Genomic DNA, 15,795 nt, shown 5'->3' on the forward strand with positions numbered 1-15,795 from the left:
AGGTTCATTGCAATCAAATTGAAATAAGTTGCAATTTTTGTTTTTTGGATTGCCTTCCGTTCTTACGCTTGAAACTCATTTCATTTATCGTTTATAATCGGCATTCACGCACCAATTGCAATAAAAATTACAAACTATTTCAATATTATCCTTGCATTAATTCTGTTACTCGGGATGAGGGTTGTATTTTAACGTTGCATAATTGGCAATTTTGCATAATTTGCATAATTATATAGCAATTATGATATAAATATATATCAATTTTGAATGTGGCCAGATAACACTCTCTGTGCAGCAATAATTATCTATTCCAGGGATTGTGTTTTTCGTCGTAGCCACAAATTGCGCTGCGGAGTAAATAATGTCAAATTCTAACCTGACAGTTTTTATGCCACCCCTATTTTTCACTCCAGTCTCTATGTTTCATGATACGAGTAATTAAATTCTGTTTTGCGTTTTACAAACAATATATCTCCTCCAAACACGCGCAAATCTAAACTGTACTCTGTAACTGTAATCTAACTGTAATCTGAATTGTACTTTGCTCATCAATTTAATAGCACTCCAGTAAAATTGTGACATTGGCCCTGACTCACTTCAACCACTCTAAGAGACAACAAATGAGGGATCCAGAGAAAAAGGCACCCACGTACAGTTTTTTTTTAATGTATTTAAATTAATTTTTTTCTTTTTAAAATTGTATTTTAATGAGATATTAATGATTTCAACTAAAACTAGTCTTAAAATATTCTGCGAAAAATTCACTACCAAAATCCAATTTTCAAGCACCAAAAAGTGAGCTTGAACTTGCTATCCGCCACAGGGCTCCATTCCATTTCGAAACTTTAAACAGATATTTATCGAAATAAAAAAAAACTACACATATGCACATTGTGCTCTAAACCTCTGCAACGGCCTAGGCATAGACTTTGCTCATTTGGACGTATTTCTATCAAACAAAACTATGTGCATTATGACGTGAGCCCTGTTATGCACATATTTTTATGGGTCTCACGGCTAATGTCTTAATGCACATAGTTCTGTTTGATAGAAATACATCCCGTTAGTAAACGTTCCTTTTCCCCTCCGTAAAAATTTAACGGTTTGAACATTTTGGGTTTTCAAATGAACTAATCCACTTGTCGCAGCAACTGTTGAAAAGAAATACAAGAAAAACGCAAACACACGAAACATTTAGGAAACGTCAAAACAGGGGCCGGGGTAAATATGAGCGAATGAAAGTGGGCGTGGACCTGTTCGTCAGAATAATCGACGGACAATAGGTTGTTGGACGGGGAGTTAGGCTGAAGCCCGAGGAACAATATTGAGTAAATATTCGTGGCTGCGCTAACGAGGTTACGGAACTTACGGAGGCGGCGCAACTAGGGGTGAAAGGGAGAAGACGCGAGAAGTATAATTGCTGGAAATTCGGCTTCAATATTCCGCAATTGTCGGCGCAGCGCGCAGGTGGAGGTCTGGCTTCGCAGAGGAGTGGTCGAGTGGTCTCAGATGAGGTAATGATAGCCCGCTGCAACTCGGGTTGCCTATCATCAAGGCGCATCGTCCGGCAGGCATATTCCACCCCCTGCGGTCGCCGCCCCCCGCCCCTCGCTCTGTGACACTCGACTCGCTCGAGATAGGGAAAGGGGTAATTACGTTAGCGCCCTGAACCCCGACTGTTTGCCATTCATACTTTGATTCCTCCTGTCATAATAGTGTCGCCGCCTCATTTTTCCTCTCGTCGCGGATTTCACGAGGCGCCCTCTCTTGAATCTGGGTCGTGCTTAGGGGGAGGGGGAGGGAGATGTATAGAATGTTCATGTGACATATCCAGTGCGTATGGACGTGGATCGCATTTTGCACAGATTTTATTGCGCTATCGCATGGGGATTCAGTTAGTTGCAGCGACTTTTAAATAGTTTGGACTTCACCGAAAGAATGAGGATATTGAGTGCCCAATAGCTATTTCAGGATCCCTTACTGAAAAACAAGGAATTTTAAATTTTCCGCCAAGAGGTATTTTTTTTTTAAATCAAGAATTTTGATGCTTAGTATAAACTTATTTTTTGCTTAGCCCATAAGCATTATTTTTCTTGTATCGTGGAAAATTCAGCTCGAATCAAGATAGAAAATATTCTTGGCGGCAAATTCAAGAATCAGCATGTTTGAGCCAAGCAATTTTTTTTTCAGTGCAGAGCCAAAAAGTACCTAACTCCATTATAGCCATTCTGATTCGAGATATCAGGAGAGAACCGCGAGTCGGCCCCATTGACTCCCTGGTAAAAATTGGCGATAGGAGCTGTAAAAAATACGGCGAAAAATACTGTAAGAATTCTTATAGCCGGCTAAAGCAGGCGATAGAAAATCATATAGCTGGCTGTAGAAAGCGGAGAAAATCATAGAGCCGGGCTATACGAAGCGATAAAAAATTATGAAGGCGGGCTATAGTTCCTATCGCCGGATTATACACCTTATCGCCATCTGCTATGAAAGACTATAAGAAATTGTGTAGAAATTCGTGCGCTTTAAAAATCATTAAGTTTGATACGGAATCACCTTAATATTTACAAGACACACATTATATTTTCCTTTAATACATATTTTTTTTAATCAATTACCATGAGAATAATCCATACAGAGCGTGCAAACATTTCAAATTCATGAGTTGAAAAACGCTGACTCCGCCAGATTAAATATTAGAGCCTAGCACAAAGCGGAGCGGCGACGCACTGGCGCCTACAAACCTAACAGGGATACTTCACGCATTGCGCAACGCGTGAAGTATCCCAGTTAGGTTTGTAGGCGCCAATGCGTGTTTCGCGCTGGCTGCCCGCCTGCCACGGCGCTTGAAGCAACTATTTCACACCAGAGGTATTGCACAGTATCATACGAAACTGAAGGCGCTCTAATATATTAGTAATGGCAGGCATCCATCAAAAGTACGGAGCTTTTCTCGCAAAATAAATCAAGATACTACGGCCCAAAAAGAGAGCGGTAGTCCAAAAATTCACTAAGTCCTAGCATCCGTAATTAGTAACTTTATCGCCTGGCTGTTGCTTAATCGCCATCGGCTATGAAAGGCTATAAGAAATTGTGTAGCCGGCTATAGAAGCTATTGGAAATCTTACAGCCGGCTGTAGGTCTATGGTATTTTGGGACGCAGAATCTACTGCCAATTTTTACCAGGGTCTAATGTGAATCCCAATTTTCGAAATCCTGTATCTCATAGCCGACGTAAGATAAGGCCACTAAATTTTCCACACACGCGGAATCGTTATCGGAGATTTCCGTAACGACACTAACTCGATTATTTAAAAAATGTGAATTGGGCACCTTTTGGCTCTGCAGTACTTATTTCATTTCAACACTAGGGTCGCATATGGAAAACAAAATGTGACAGCTTTGCAACGTTTATTTAACGCGAGTTTAACTTCACATCATAGAGGGTACCAACTCTGGTTCAGAGGTGTCAATATTGAAAAAGCCAGCTAGTCCTCCCCCGCCCCTCGCATTTTAAGTTTATCTTCTCTTGAGGCTTTTTTGATCAATTTAAATCAACTTCAGAGCATTTAAATCATTTTTTTTAAATTTTCGCACCCCCCCCCCCTCTTCCCACCGTATCCTCATGCACATGCCTCCGCCCACAAATTTTTGTCAACCCTTGAATTTGGCTGAGATGGCTCCACTGCTCTGAATGTTAACCCTCCAGCGAGGTGATCATTGATTTGATAGACAGAGCGATAGACAAAGAAGATAAAAGGGAAATAAAGCGGTAGTATTGGTGGAAGCGGATGGTTGAAATGGGCAAAGGAGGTAAGTCATAGACAAACTAACGGCAAATCACGAGACCCTATAGTTGTTAGTCCATCATTTTCTCCCTTAGTCTATAACAACCACCTGTTTCAAACCAGGATCGCTCCATATGTCTTATTTGTCTATCGCCGTGTCTATCAATTTCAATAATCAGCCAGATTTTCAATAATTCAGATGGATTAGACCGAATTTTTTCTAAGCTCGGTCAAATAGGTTAATACTTTAAAAGTTGGGTCAAAAGAGTCGAAAATACGATTACAAGGACGGAAAGTCCAATGCTGGGAACCAAAAATACGATTCTAAGAACCGGAAACACGGTCGCGCGCAATCATGGTTTGCGTATTTCGGCGACGCCTCGAACCCCTGAAATGCAGTGGCGTGGCGTGAATTGCGATATATCGATTGTTATGCCATTTAAACCTATGAAAAAAGATCGATTATCAGGGTGTTCGCAGCGAACACCTTAGTAATCGATTCTTTACCATAGCTTCAAATGGCGAGGTATAGATAATCGATTATTCACGCCACGCCACTGCTGAAATACTCAACTCCACTGTACTAAGACTTCATTACTGATAGGTGATATTGGAGGCAGGAACTTGACATTTGCATGATTTTGACATATTCGGCTCATCTATAAATTCAAATCGCAATTACAGGATTGTCTCACGAACAAAAATGAATCAAACTCGTTGAAATGAGACTTTTTTGAGAAGAGCATTTTGCAACCACTCGCTCCCACCAGTAGGATCCCTTTATATCTCGTTTGTCTTCTTTGTCTATCAATTTCAAGAATCAGCCGGCTGCCATTAGAAGAAAAGCATGCTCGCGGCATGAAGTAGGGTAAAGGGGTGGGTGGGGAGATGCAGCTGGGATGTTGCAGTGACAGTCGGGCCTCGGGCGGCGAGTGAAGCTGTGCGTGTTGCGGTTTCACCGTTTCACGGCGTTGCCTTGCCTTCCAGAGTTTCGACAACTGAAACAATGCTCGCAAATTAGTGTGCCGCGTTGGAATGTTGAAAAGACACTAGTCGCACCGTGCCGCATCTTAACAAATGAAAGGGGGATGCTCAGAAGGGGAGGGGGTTGGAATGGGGGAGAGCCTCACGACAAACTGCACATTCCACATTGAATAATCTGCCAGCCAGTTTGTTTACTTGTCTGTCTGCCTCCATTGACTGCATTGAGGTAATCATTTCGGACGATTTTCATAAGTATGTTTCAAACCTCTGTTCACTCGGAACAGTCCATTCCATACGTTTCTCACAAATTTGTTCTCCGGTACTTAATTTCTTTCCTACAAATTTCTTTTCTCGACGTAACTCGAGGTAACCAATCAGAAATGGATTCACATTGTCTTATCGCTCAGTATAAAGGGACTCTAAGTTTTACTTTCTCACTGTCATTTCTTGAAAAATCCACGTAAAAATTGGCAACAAGGGGCACAAACGGTAGCCGAGAGCCGAGAGAGCCAGCTTCAAATCGTCAAGTAACATCAAGCACGTTGGCTGTCTTTTCACCGCTTTTTTCCTTCATTTTCTGCTCCTTTTTTTTCAAAGTGGATTTTCTCCAGCCGCAAAGCTCGGGACTTTTCACAGGGGGTGGACGAGGGCGGTGGGAGGGAGTGGGAGGGGGTGGGAGGGAGTGGGAGGGAGTGGGAGGGGGGTTGGTGCCGCATGAGAGCATCCACGTGGGCGGTTCATTAAACACTACTCCTGGAAGTCCTGCATCATTATAGAATTAGTCTCGAGCGGTTGAGCTCCGCTTTGTTTTAATCCAATAATATTTAGCCGACCTTGCATTCATACCCGCTCTGGATCTCCGTATCGTCGAGTGAACCTACCCAGGAAAAAAAGAGCCGCAAATACGAGTAGTAACTCTCGCATAATTTTTTATCCCTCCTCTATCCAAGTAGAATTTTTCCACGGAAAAATCGCGATATTTTGAAATTCAGTCCCGGTTCTTTACGATTGTTTGGCGACAAAATCGCTAGGATAATTGACATCTGAGCGATTGTCCCGATCTTGTCGCGGTTGTATCTCTGTAAAATTGCGTTCGATAAAATCGAAGTTTTATCTCAATTTATCGCGATTTTTTGTTCAGTGATATTATGATAAATCGTTATCAATAAAATCGCGATTTAATTACAAATTTATATGTGATGAAATCGCAATTTTTCTCAAATTGGTATCCGAAAATATTGCAACAAATTGACGTTGATAAAATCGCGATGCATCCGATCATGTTACAACTTGTCGCAATCACTACTACTAGGGTACCTGTTCTTATTTTCTCCAAAAAATAATTTTTATCAGGATGTTTGTCTTATGAAAAATTTGGCGAAGATGACGAAGACGGAAAGAGGAAGGAAGGGGGATGGAGAAAAATCATTTTTAATTACGAAAGGCGCGCATGTTTTTTTACCCTTAAGACAATTTTTTAATTCAACTGGAGACCCGCAAGGATTTTGTAACGTTGATTCATTTTTTGTTATCTAAAGGTTTATTCGGATTTTTTTTTTTTTTGGGGGGGGGGGGCTCGAATTTAAATTTTGGTTGAGGAAGTACCTTAGAGTATTTTACCGTGGCATAGCGTGCTTTTGAGAAATATTATCAATTGAGCTGCCATTTAAAGCTATGGAAAATGATCGATTAATAGGGTGCTCGCAACGAACACCTTAATAATCGATTCTTTAGCATATAGCTTCACAAGAGGAAATATCAATAATCGATCATGCACGTCTCGCCACTGGTATTTGGACTGCATTTTGCAATTTGGAACTATAGATTCTGGCCTGGCTTAAAAACAACGTATGTGCCATTGGTTTCCCTATGCACATAAGTGTTTTTTCAGATGAGCCAGAATCTATAGTTCCAAATTGCAAAACGCAGTCCATTTCAAGACTATTGAATGCTTCTGATGAAAAAAATGGTTATGCTTTTTGGAGTCTGCGCAGAAGAATACGAATTGAATTTTCAATCAGTAAGTAAGCACCACATTCGCAGAATTGGACCAATTTAAATGATCGGGGAATAAAAATCTTCTTTAGGAATTTAGGATCTTACTTTGAGTGCAATAATCAGAACCAACGACCAATTTAAATGGGTATTTTGAAATCATCAGGTAAGGCCTGTTTGGGAGTAGAATAGAACAAAGAAATGTGTTTTCCAATCATTTACTTAATGGAAGTTCCGCCAGTATAATGATTTTACTTATGATAAATGCACTTGAACTCGGTCAAAACTATATAAAATCCTAAAAATTATTCACATAATTTTATAAATCATTGTTTTGTTCAATAAGTGATTCAAACGATTAAGTATATTTTGATCACGAACCGTTTACCTAAAGTTGGCATTTAAATAAATTCATTAGAATTCCAGATACCTAGTGGTTTTTTTGTCATTTGACAAAATTGTGCATACTAATTTTTCAGAATTTCATGATTCAAGAAAGGTAACCTAACCGGGTTACAACTTTAAAACAAATTCTCAGAAGATGTACTAGCAAATAAAAAGGAAAACATAAAATTCAGAAATGAAAAAACAAGATTTGAGTATATTGATCATTTAGCCCGCAGTGCGAAATCGACAGTTTTTCTTCCTTGAAATACAGTATTAAATAGGCACACTCAGAAGAGCGTGTAATGAAAATTATGATCTCAGTTAGGTTTTTTTGTTAGGCAACTAAACTAACTCCATGACAAAGCGTAGAGTATCACGAAAAAATGAAGGCGCCCCAAGCCGAGATCATATATTTTAAGAGGCTATGCAGCCATTACCCAGTAAACCTTTACTATGCCGATAGGGAATATTGCGATTTATCATAACAACACATTAACCACTTGAAAATAACCTGTGATTGCTAATTGCCCGGGTCGGATGAATCGATAACCAAAGTGCAAAACCACGTATCTACGATTACAACGTCGCAGGCGTCCTGTCATTCTTTATATTTTCTTCGGAAAACTGGTCAACGTTTAACTTCTTGAAAAGTGCCATGACGTTTCTTCTCTGCAAGCGGAATATTCTGCGTGGATTTCAAGCCGTATAGTTGGCTTGTTTTTCTTCGAGAAAATAAAGTCGGAGCGGAAATTTTAAAACACCGTAATGGAGATACGTAGTTTTGCACTGCGACCATCGATATCGTATTGCGATGTCTTATCATGCTCTTTTAAACTTTCAATAATCGGCTCGAGCTGATCGTTGAAATTGGTAGACTGAACGATAGACAAAGAAGACAAAAAGGATATGGATATGGATCCTAACTGGTGTAAGTGCAGCACAGGCGGTTCTAGACCTTCATTCATGGGGGTGCCAAGAGGTGGAAAATGTCGGAGACCGGCTCCAAAGGGGACGGTCGCTCAGGGGAGGCCTAAGTTTCGGCCCTCAAGTTCTATCCCTTCCCTACCCTCCTTTCTCTGTTTCTCTCCTTCCTCTCCACTTAAATACCTGTATATTCAATTTAGAAAATTTTTAGCAAAACTTTCCATAAAAACTACAATCTTACCATAAAAAAACGGTGGAATCTTTGTAAGACACGGCTATCAATTTTAATTCTGTTTAAAACATTTTCAATTAATTGCTGGGATTTTTTCTCAGTGTGAGCGAATACAGAATCTTTAAAAGCAGTAATTCTACGGTTTCCGATAACCGTACTTAATTTTTGCTTAGGGGTGCCTGGCACCCACTGGCACCCCCGTAGAACCGCCTATGGTTGGTTGTAATAAACAAAGGAAGGTAGGTAGTAGACCAACTAATGGCAATCCACGGGAGCCCCTATAGTTCGACGGTGAAGAAATAAGGGGAAAATAATACGGGATAAGTGCGTATCGTCGATTGTGGTGTTTTGAGATCTCCGTTTCTATTTTATTCTTAAAAAGGAGACCGAACACACATCATGCCTTGAAGCTTTCACAGAATCCCTGGTAAAAATTGGCAGTAGAATCCGTGTTCCAAAATACCATAGACCTACAGCCGGCTGTAAGATTTCCAATAGCTTCTATAGCCGGCTACACAATTACTTATAGCCGATGGCGATTAAGCAACAGCCAGGGGACGAAGTGTATGTTAAACGTTACTAATTACGGATGCTAGGACTCAGTGAGTTTTTGGAATACTGCTCTCTTTTTGGGCCGTAGTATCTTGATTTATTTTGCAAGGAAAGCTTCGTACTTTTGATGGATGCCTGCCATTACTAATATATTAGAGCGCCTTCAGTTTCGTATGATACTGTGCAATACCTCTGGTGTGAAATAGTTGCTTCAAGCGCCGTGGCAGGCGGACAGCCAGCGCGAAACACGCATTGGCGCCTACAAACCTAACTGGGATACTTCACGCGTTGCGCAATGCGTGAAGTATCCCTGTTAGGTTTGTAGGCGCCAGTGCGTCGCCGCTCCGCTTTGTGCTAGGCTCTAATATTTAATCTGGCGGAGTCAGCGTTTTTCAACTCATGATTTTGATATGTTTGCACGCTCTGTATGGATTATTCTCATGGTAATTGATTAAAAAAAAATATGTATTAAAGGAAAATATAATGTGTGTTTTGTAAATATTAAGGTGATTCCGTACAAACTTAAGTATTTCCAAAGAATACGGATTTCTACACAATTTCTTATAGCCTATATAATCGATGGCGAAAAAGCATCAGCCAGGCGATAAAGTGTAAAGCCCGGTGATAGGAACAATAGCCCGGCTGCATAATTTCTTATCGCTTATTCGTATAGCCCGGCCGTATGATCTTCTCCGCATTCTACAGCCAGCTATGTGATTTTCTGTAGCCTTCTTTAGCCGGCTTTAAGAATTCCTATGGTATTTTGAAACGCAGCTCTTATCGCCAACTTTTACCAGGGATATTCCTTATAAAGAGAAGAAAAATCACTGAAATTTTCTAAAAATGACGTTCAATACTGCCGTGCTGAGGAAAAACGCCGTATGAGCCTTCGGGCGTTGCCAAATTTCCTTTGACAAATCACTAATTTTCAAGAAAACTTGTTCATATTTTTCTTGCAATTTCTCAGATAATTTTGCTCGTAAATTGATCTGAAAAGTCTGAAAATTTCAATGAGAAATATTGATAATTTTCCTCAAAAATAAACATTTTGTTGGAGGAAACTTGCCAGCTCTCGAATGCTCATACGGCGTTCTTCCTCAGCAAGCAGAATATTTCTCCGTGTAGAAAATAAAATATGACAGGTAGTCTGCAACGCCGCAAAGCGAGATTCGCATTTCTGCAGTTTCACCATCGAGCTTGTGCATCATTGTCTCCCTTAATTGATCTATGAGAACCACTCATTTCAACCAAAAGGATGGCTCCATACTCCTTGCGTCTTATTTGTAAGTAGCTTTGTCTATCAATGTCAAGAATGAGCCGGTGGGCCGATTATTGAGATTGATAAACAAAGCTATAGACAAAGAAGACAAAAGAGACATGAAGGGATCCTATTGGTGGAAGCGGGTGGTTGCAATGGACAAAGAAGGTATAATAGACTAATTAAGTATTTGCAACCCACAAGGGACCCTACAGTTAATCTATCATTTTCTCCCTTAGTCTATGGGAACCACCCATATCAACCATTGGGACAACTTCATACTCCCTATGTCTTCTTTCTATATAGCTTTGTCCATCAATGTCAAGAATGAGCCCGGTGGATTTTGGGGAGAGGACTCCCTCACTTGGCGAGCATCATCCGCACATCGCCACACTTGTCGATGATATCTTGAAGGGTCTGAATCTGCTGTCGGTTGTCCTGCTCGTCGAAGATGGTGAAGGGGGCGAGGAGTTTGCCGGTCTTGGCGTCGGCCTTCTGGATCTGCTCGGAGATGGTGCCCCACTTGTTCTCGAGGTTGATCGTCTTGAGGTCCGGGTAGCTGGAGACCCAGTTGTTGACTCGCTGCTCGACGTAGCCGAACCTGGCCGCTTCGGAGACCATCTGGATGACCACGAGGAGGCTGTTGGCCCGGACCCTGAGGTCGTCCGGCTTCCCGGCCAGTTGGTAGATGGCCGTGTTGAGGCTCTCCAGGCCGAGCTGGACCCCTGTCCGGGCGCCGCCCGCTTTTTCGATGTCGTCGTAGTTCCCCGGGCCCATGTCCTTCGTCGACTTGACCCCGCGCCCGAAGAAGTCTGTTGGCAGTTTGTCGTCTGAGCTCTCCGCCGTGAACAGGTACGCCTGCAAAGTAAAATACCACCGTAAATGAGACGTTAAAGGATCAAAAGCGTAAAGAACAACTCACAAAACGCTGCATTAACCACCACAGCAGTTAGTTTTACATCTTGATATTTCTAACGTAACTGCTATGGCAGTTAATTCATCAGCGTTTCGTGAGTCGTCACGCACGTTTTTACATTCAAAATGTTAAATCAGCGGCACGGTCTCATTTTGGGTACAGATCCGGCATTTCTTGGTTGCACCGAAAAAAAAAAAGTTGATTTCGGTAACATTCTGGATGTAAAAAAGTGTGCGACAACTTGCAAAACGCTGAATTAACCGCCACAGCAGTGAGTTTTACATATTGATATTGCTGTAAAGTAACTGCTGTGGCGGTTAATCCAGCGTTTTGTGAGTTGTCGCACACGTTTTTACAACCAGAATGTTAAAGCAGCATCCATTTCTCTTCGGTGCGAGGTTTCTCGGAATCTTCACTCCTAATTTATATTTTAGAGAGAAAACTATTCAGTAAATTTTCTGAAATTTTTTCTTTTCGGCATCGTAAAATCGTCGCCTTCTGGCCATAGTATACCTAACAAGCGCCACGCGACGTTTCGAAATTTTCTCCGCAATTTTATTATTTTATAGAGAAATTGTTGATTGAATCTGTTTGAAAATTTTCGGACAGCTTTGTTGAACGATTTCTCTGTAAAAAATTGAAATGGTAGCGGATATTTTGAAACGCTGCATGGCGCTTGTGATACTTTGGCCGGAAGGTGGCGAAATCACGAAGAGAATTTAGCAAAAAAGTTTTTACAAATTCCATTCATTTTTGATTATAATGGATGAAACGTTAGAGGACATTCTGAGACACCGAAATCAAGAAATGCCCAACGCTTGAAATGCAGACCGTCGTGCTACATTATTCAATTTTAAGATTGGGGTTTTCGACAAATTTAAAAACTTAAACGGACTTTAAGACGGATGAATGAGCTGCGTTTGGTTTTAATTCAATTTTTCTGCAAAAACAACTGAATTTTTGAAATTTTCAGGGTTGGGCTTAGGTCGTCGCTGGTCTACATGATCCAATTTTGATCTCCACCTCAAGGACCTTCTCTGCTACGAAATAGGAAAGCTATAGTTCCGGTTGGCAGAAAAACGTCCAATTGGACGTATTTCTGTCAAACGGAACTCTGTGCATTATGACGTGAGCCCTGTTATGCACGTACTCTTATGGGTCTTAGGTCTCATGTCTTAATGCACATAGTTCCGTTTGGTAGAAATACGTGCAATTTGCGGACGGCTCCATATGCGGGACTCTCCCTGAGTGCGGCGGCTTCGGCCTGACTCGAGGGGATTTTGATGATTACCTTTTCGTGATTAACGGCGAATCCGACTATATAGAGGTTAGAGGCGTCAACGGCAAAGGTGACAACTTTGTTGTGGCCGAAGTCGAACTTGACGCGGACGAAGCGCTCATCGCGACCGAGACGGTTCTTGGGGCAGAGACGCGGGAACTGGGCGCCCCCCTTCTCCAACGTGCTGCACTTGACCAGCTTCCGCAGTTCTATGATGCTCTCCTCGAAATGCTCGACGTGGAAGTCCATGTCTCTATCCGCGCCCTCAGCACTCCTCAGGTTCCACCACAACACCAAACACCAACACAGCAGAGTTCTCCATGCTACGGCCTCCATTTCCTCACTTAATTCCTCTGCCCAATCCACCTATTAAGAAAAAAATAACATCACGGGAATCTGAGATAGTTTAAGTGAAAAAGCAGGTTAAAAAGGAGTTCTGAAAGTTGGACTTTTTTACCGAACGGAACTATTGGCGAGTAGGAAAAACGGGGTGTGTTCTACAAAGCTGCACAAGGAACAATGTCAAAGTGGGTGTGATTCCCTTTGGAGAAAAATGAAAAAGCGGGATTTTACATTGTGTCAAACGGATCTATGTGCCAACTGAATGCAATCGTGAGCCGTGGGCATGTGGAAAGAGCCTCGTGGACAGGGCTCATGAATCAATGCCAACCCAGAGCGACAACGGAGACGGCTTCGTTGCCGCTGACGTCACTGGCGCTGTATAGCTCCCATTCATTCTTAACACCCTCGACTAACGAGCACACCCCTTCTTTCCCGCACCTGTCTCTGGTTCCGTTTGGCAGAAGTACGTCCAGTTCTGTTGATTCACTCATTGCCGTTGTTTAAGTAGAGCAGGAAGGTGAAACCTGTGGGCGAAGACACAAATTCAGGGTCATTGCTCTTTTTTCAAAAGAAAAAGAAAAGAAAAAAAAAATCTGGGATGAAATAATTTGCATTGCTCGTGGCCGGTTTCAAGCGACGCACGCGTGATCAACGGTGCCTTCGCGCTAAAAAGAACTAAAATTGCTGAGTGAGCCAGTTAATTAAATCAACAGGAACCATGAAGCATAGCTACGTTTTATTTATTTCATATGCACCAAGTTCTTTCCAGCAAAAATACACCGAATAAGAAAGGCGATGGAGCGGTGCGAGTGATATTGCTGGCAGCCGAAATTGAAGGCGTGACTCACTAAAACAGGAACGGGGGGGGGGGGGGTGGTCAAGCCTACCCTATCCTTCACTACAATTGGAATTTGACGCAGAAAAAAAATGTCTCTCAAACTCTGTAAAGTTGCTTTATTAATCTTTCTATTTTTTCCCATACCACGGAAAAAAATGTTCAATATATCTATTCCATTATTAGGGCAAGATTCTCCAAAAACCCTTGACGTGAGATGGAATACATATTTGGAATATTTTTTTCGCGAACTCAGCACTAAAACAATAGACAAATAAAGTAAGCACCTTTACAGAGCTTAAATAGATATTTTTCCGTATCCATAGTGATTGTTGAGTAAATGAAGAAAAGAGAAGCCATGAAACCGTAGGAGGTTCTTGTATGTATTACGTAACGCCTTCAATTTTGACTGACGGCAACATCACCTACACCGCCCAGTTGCCCTTCGCCATCTCTTCAAAAATAATAATTTGACTCAAATGCTAGTGAATTTTATTCATCACTCAGTTTCGGCCACGAGCGATGCAGTCACTTTCTTTTTACAAGATGAAATTCTCGGTAGAAAATAGAGTTATCTTAGAACTGAATTTAGTCGAGTCATGATCGGAAAATGTTTTCGGTCCGCACGCTAACTGGCGGCGACTATGCAGGGGACGTAAGAGTAGAATTATACTCTTTTGAAGTCTAAGTGTATATATGTACAAGGGAGAAAAAACTACTGCACTTTTAGAGTCACAGTTCTTCCAACCAAGAATTTGAAAGTGATAAGCAAACAAAACAAAAAAAACTACTATTTCTTTTTCAGAGCCACAGTTCTTCCAACCAAGAGTTGAGCAAAAATAGCAATGTTCCAGCATCAGAGTAAACGAGGATAAGCGCTTTTTCCATTGTTTACTATAGAATGGAGAAAAAATGATTTGTTGAAGGAGGGATGAAGTGGCGCGGCGTAGCAAGTGTCTGGTAGAGGAGTCTCAATTGGACTGCATTTTGACATATGGAACTTTTTTTTTTTTGTTTGTTTGTTTATCCGCCACCCAATGACGTTATTACAGAATTAAAAATTTACATCAAAAGAAAATAGAAATATTAGTAGAGAAAAAAATAAATATAGATACAAAATGGTTAATCAATTATTGGGTGGCTGCCGGAATCACCGTTAGGCATAACATCAGCAGTGCAATTTGGAACTATAAATTCTGGCCCGGTTTAAAAAAACAACGTATGTGCCATTAGTTTCCCTATGCACGTAAGTGTTTTTTTTTTTTTCAGATGAGCCAGAATTTATAGCTCCACATTGCAAAATGCAGTCCTATTTTAATAAGCGAAAACGGAATAAACCTAAATGTCTTCTTAAATTCAGGGGCTCAGAGGACAAGGCGCATTAGCGCAGTTCTTGCTACGTCAAGGAATGCGCGTTTAACGTTTAAAAATTACATGGAGCCTTATGGCGGAAAGAAAGTTCAAACTCACTTATTGATGCTTATAAAAATTGGATTTTTCACAGAATATGAATTAAGATCAGTTTTAGTTGAAATAATTAATATTTCATTTTTTTCAAAAACTGCACTATCCCACTTGTCTTTCTTGTCCCTCAATTAATGTAATTACTCAGAGCCTCTAGGGCTTGGTTGAATTTTTCAAGAAAATAATTGAGCTTAAGGATTATAAGTACTCAGAACTTCTAGGAGTTGGTTGAATTTTTCAAGAAAATAATTGAGCTTAAGAATTATAGCCTTAGAGAAAAATGAATAAGACTTACCAGGAATGCAAACTAGTTTGTAATTCGAAAAACAGAGAATAGCGCACAGCAAATACTTGACTCGTGTCGAAGGGGCCGGCTTTTAAAGAGCGACCTTTCCAACTGTGGCACACGCGAATCTGGGCGGTAATCCCAATTCCGCAACTCTTATCTCTTGCCCTCTGTCTCTGACAATCTTCCACTGCCTCTTTTCCTCCTTTTTCACTCGTGTATGAGTTTTTGCAACATTTTTAATAAGTCAAGGTTCCTCTAATTAAGCATCCACTCGTTTGATGACGGTGTCGTTTGCAGTGCAGTGTGTTTTACAAAACAAAAACGAAACAGATTTCGACTGGCTCTTTGAAATTTACCAGTGGCTCAAGGGAGTCTACGTTTTGGGATGGTCTTGAGTAAAAATAGGTAGTTTTGTGTAAGTAGATGTGAGGGGCTTGGAGAACAAGGCGTATAAGTGCAGCTTTTGCTATTTCGAGAGATATTAGAATACAGTTTAAACTGACTTTTTGAAGCTTTAAAATTGGAATTTGGGTCCGAATTTTTTATAGAA

At 41.0% G+C, this 15,795-nt stretch overlaps 1 protein-coding gene across 1 annotated transcript; it reads right to left on the reverse strand.

The window, feature by feature from the left end:
- Nucleotides 1-7,348: 7,348 nt before the first annotated feature.
- On the reverse strand, nt 7,349-15,409 carry LOC109033893 (uncharacterized). Its single transcript, XM_019046743.2, has 3 exons — nt 15,252-15,409; nt 12,328-12,681; nt 7,349-10,978 (listed from the first exon to the last, which is right to left on the reverse strand). Exons 2-3 carry the CDS (start codon nt 12,649-12,651, stop codon nt 10,481-10,483), a joined length of 822 nt encoding a protein of 273 aa, XP_018902288.2. The 5' UTR covers nt 12,652-12,681; nt 15,252-15,409; the 3' UTR covers nt 7,349-10,480.
- Nucleotides 15,410-15,795: the final 386 nt, after the last annotated feature.

Source organism: Bemisia tabaci, chromosome 6 (assembly GCF_918797505.1).
Source record: "Bemisia tabaci chromosome 6, PGI_BMITA_v3".
NCBI classification, from domain to species: Eukaryota; Metazoa; Arthropoda; class Insecta; order Hemiptera; family Aleyrodidae; genus Bemisia; species Bemisia tabaci.

Excerpts from the sequence above, each read along its gene's own strand:
- LOC109033893 (XM_019046743.2), bottom strand. The coding sequence starts at position 12,651 with ATGGAGGCCGTAGCATGGAGAACTCTGCTGTGTTGGTGTTTGGTGTTG. Across the intron at positions 10,979-12,327 it reads TCGCCGTTAATCACGAAAAG|GCGTACCTGTTCACGGCGGA; the intron begins GTAATCATCAAA and ends TTTACTTTGCAG.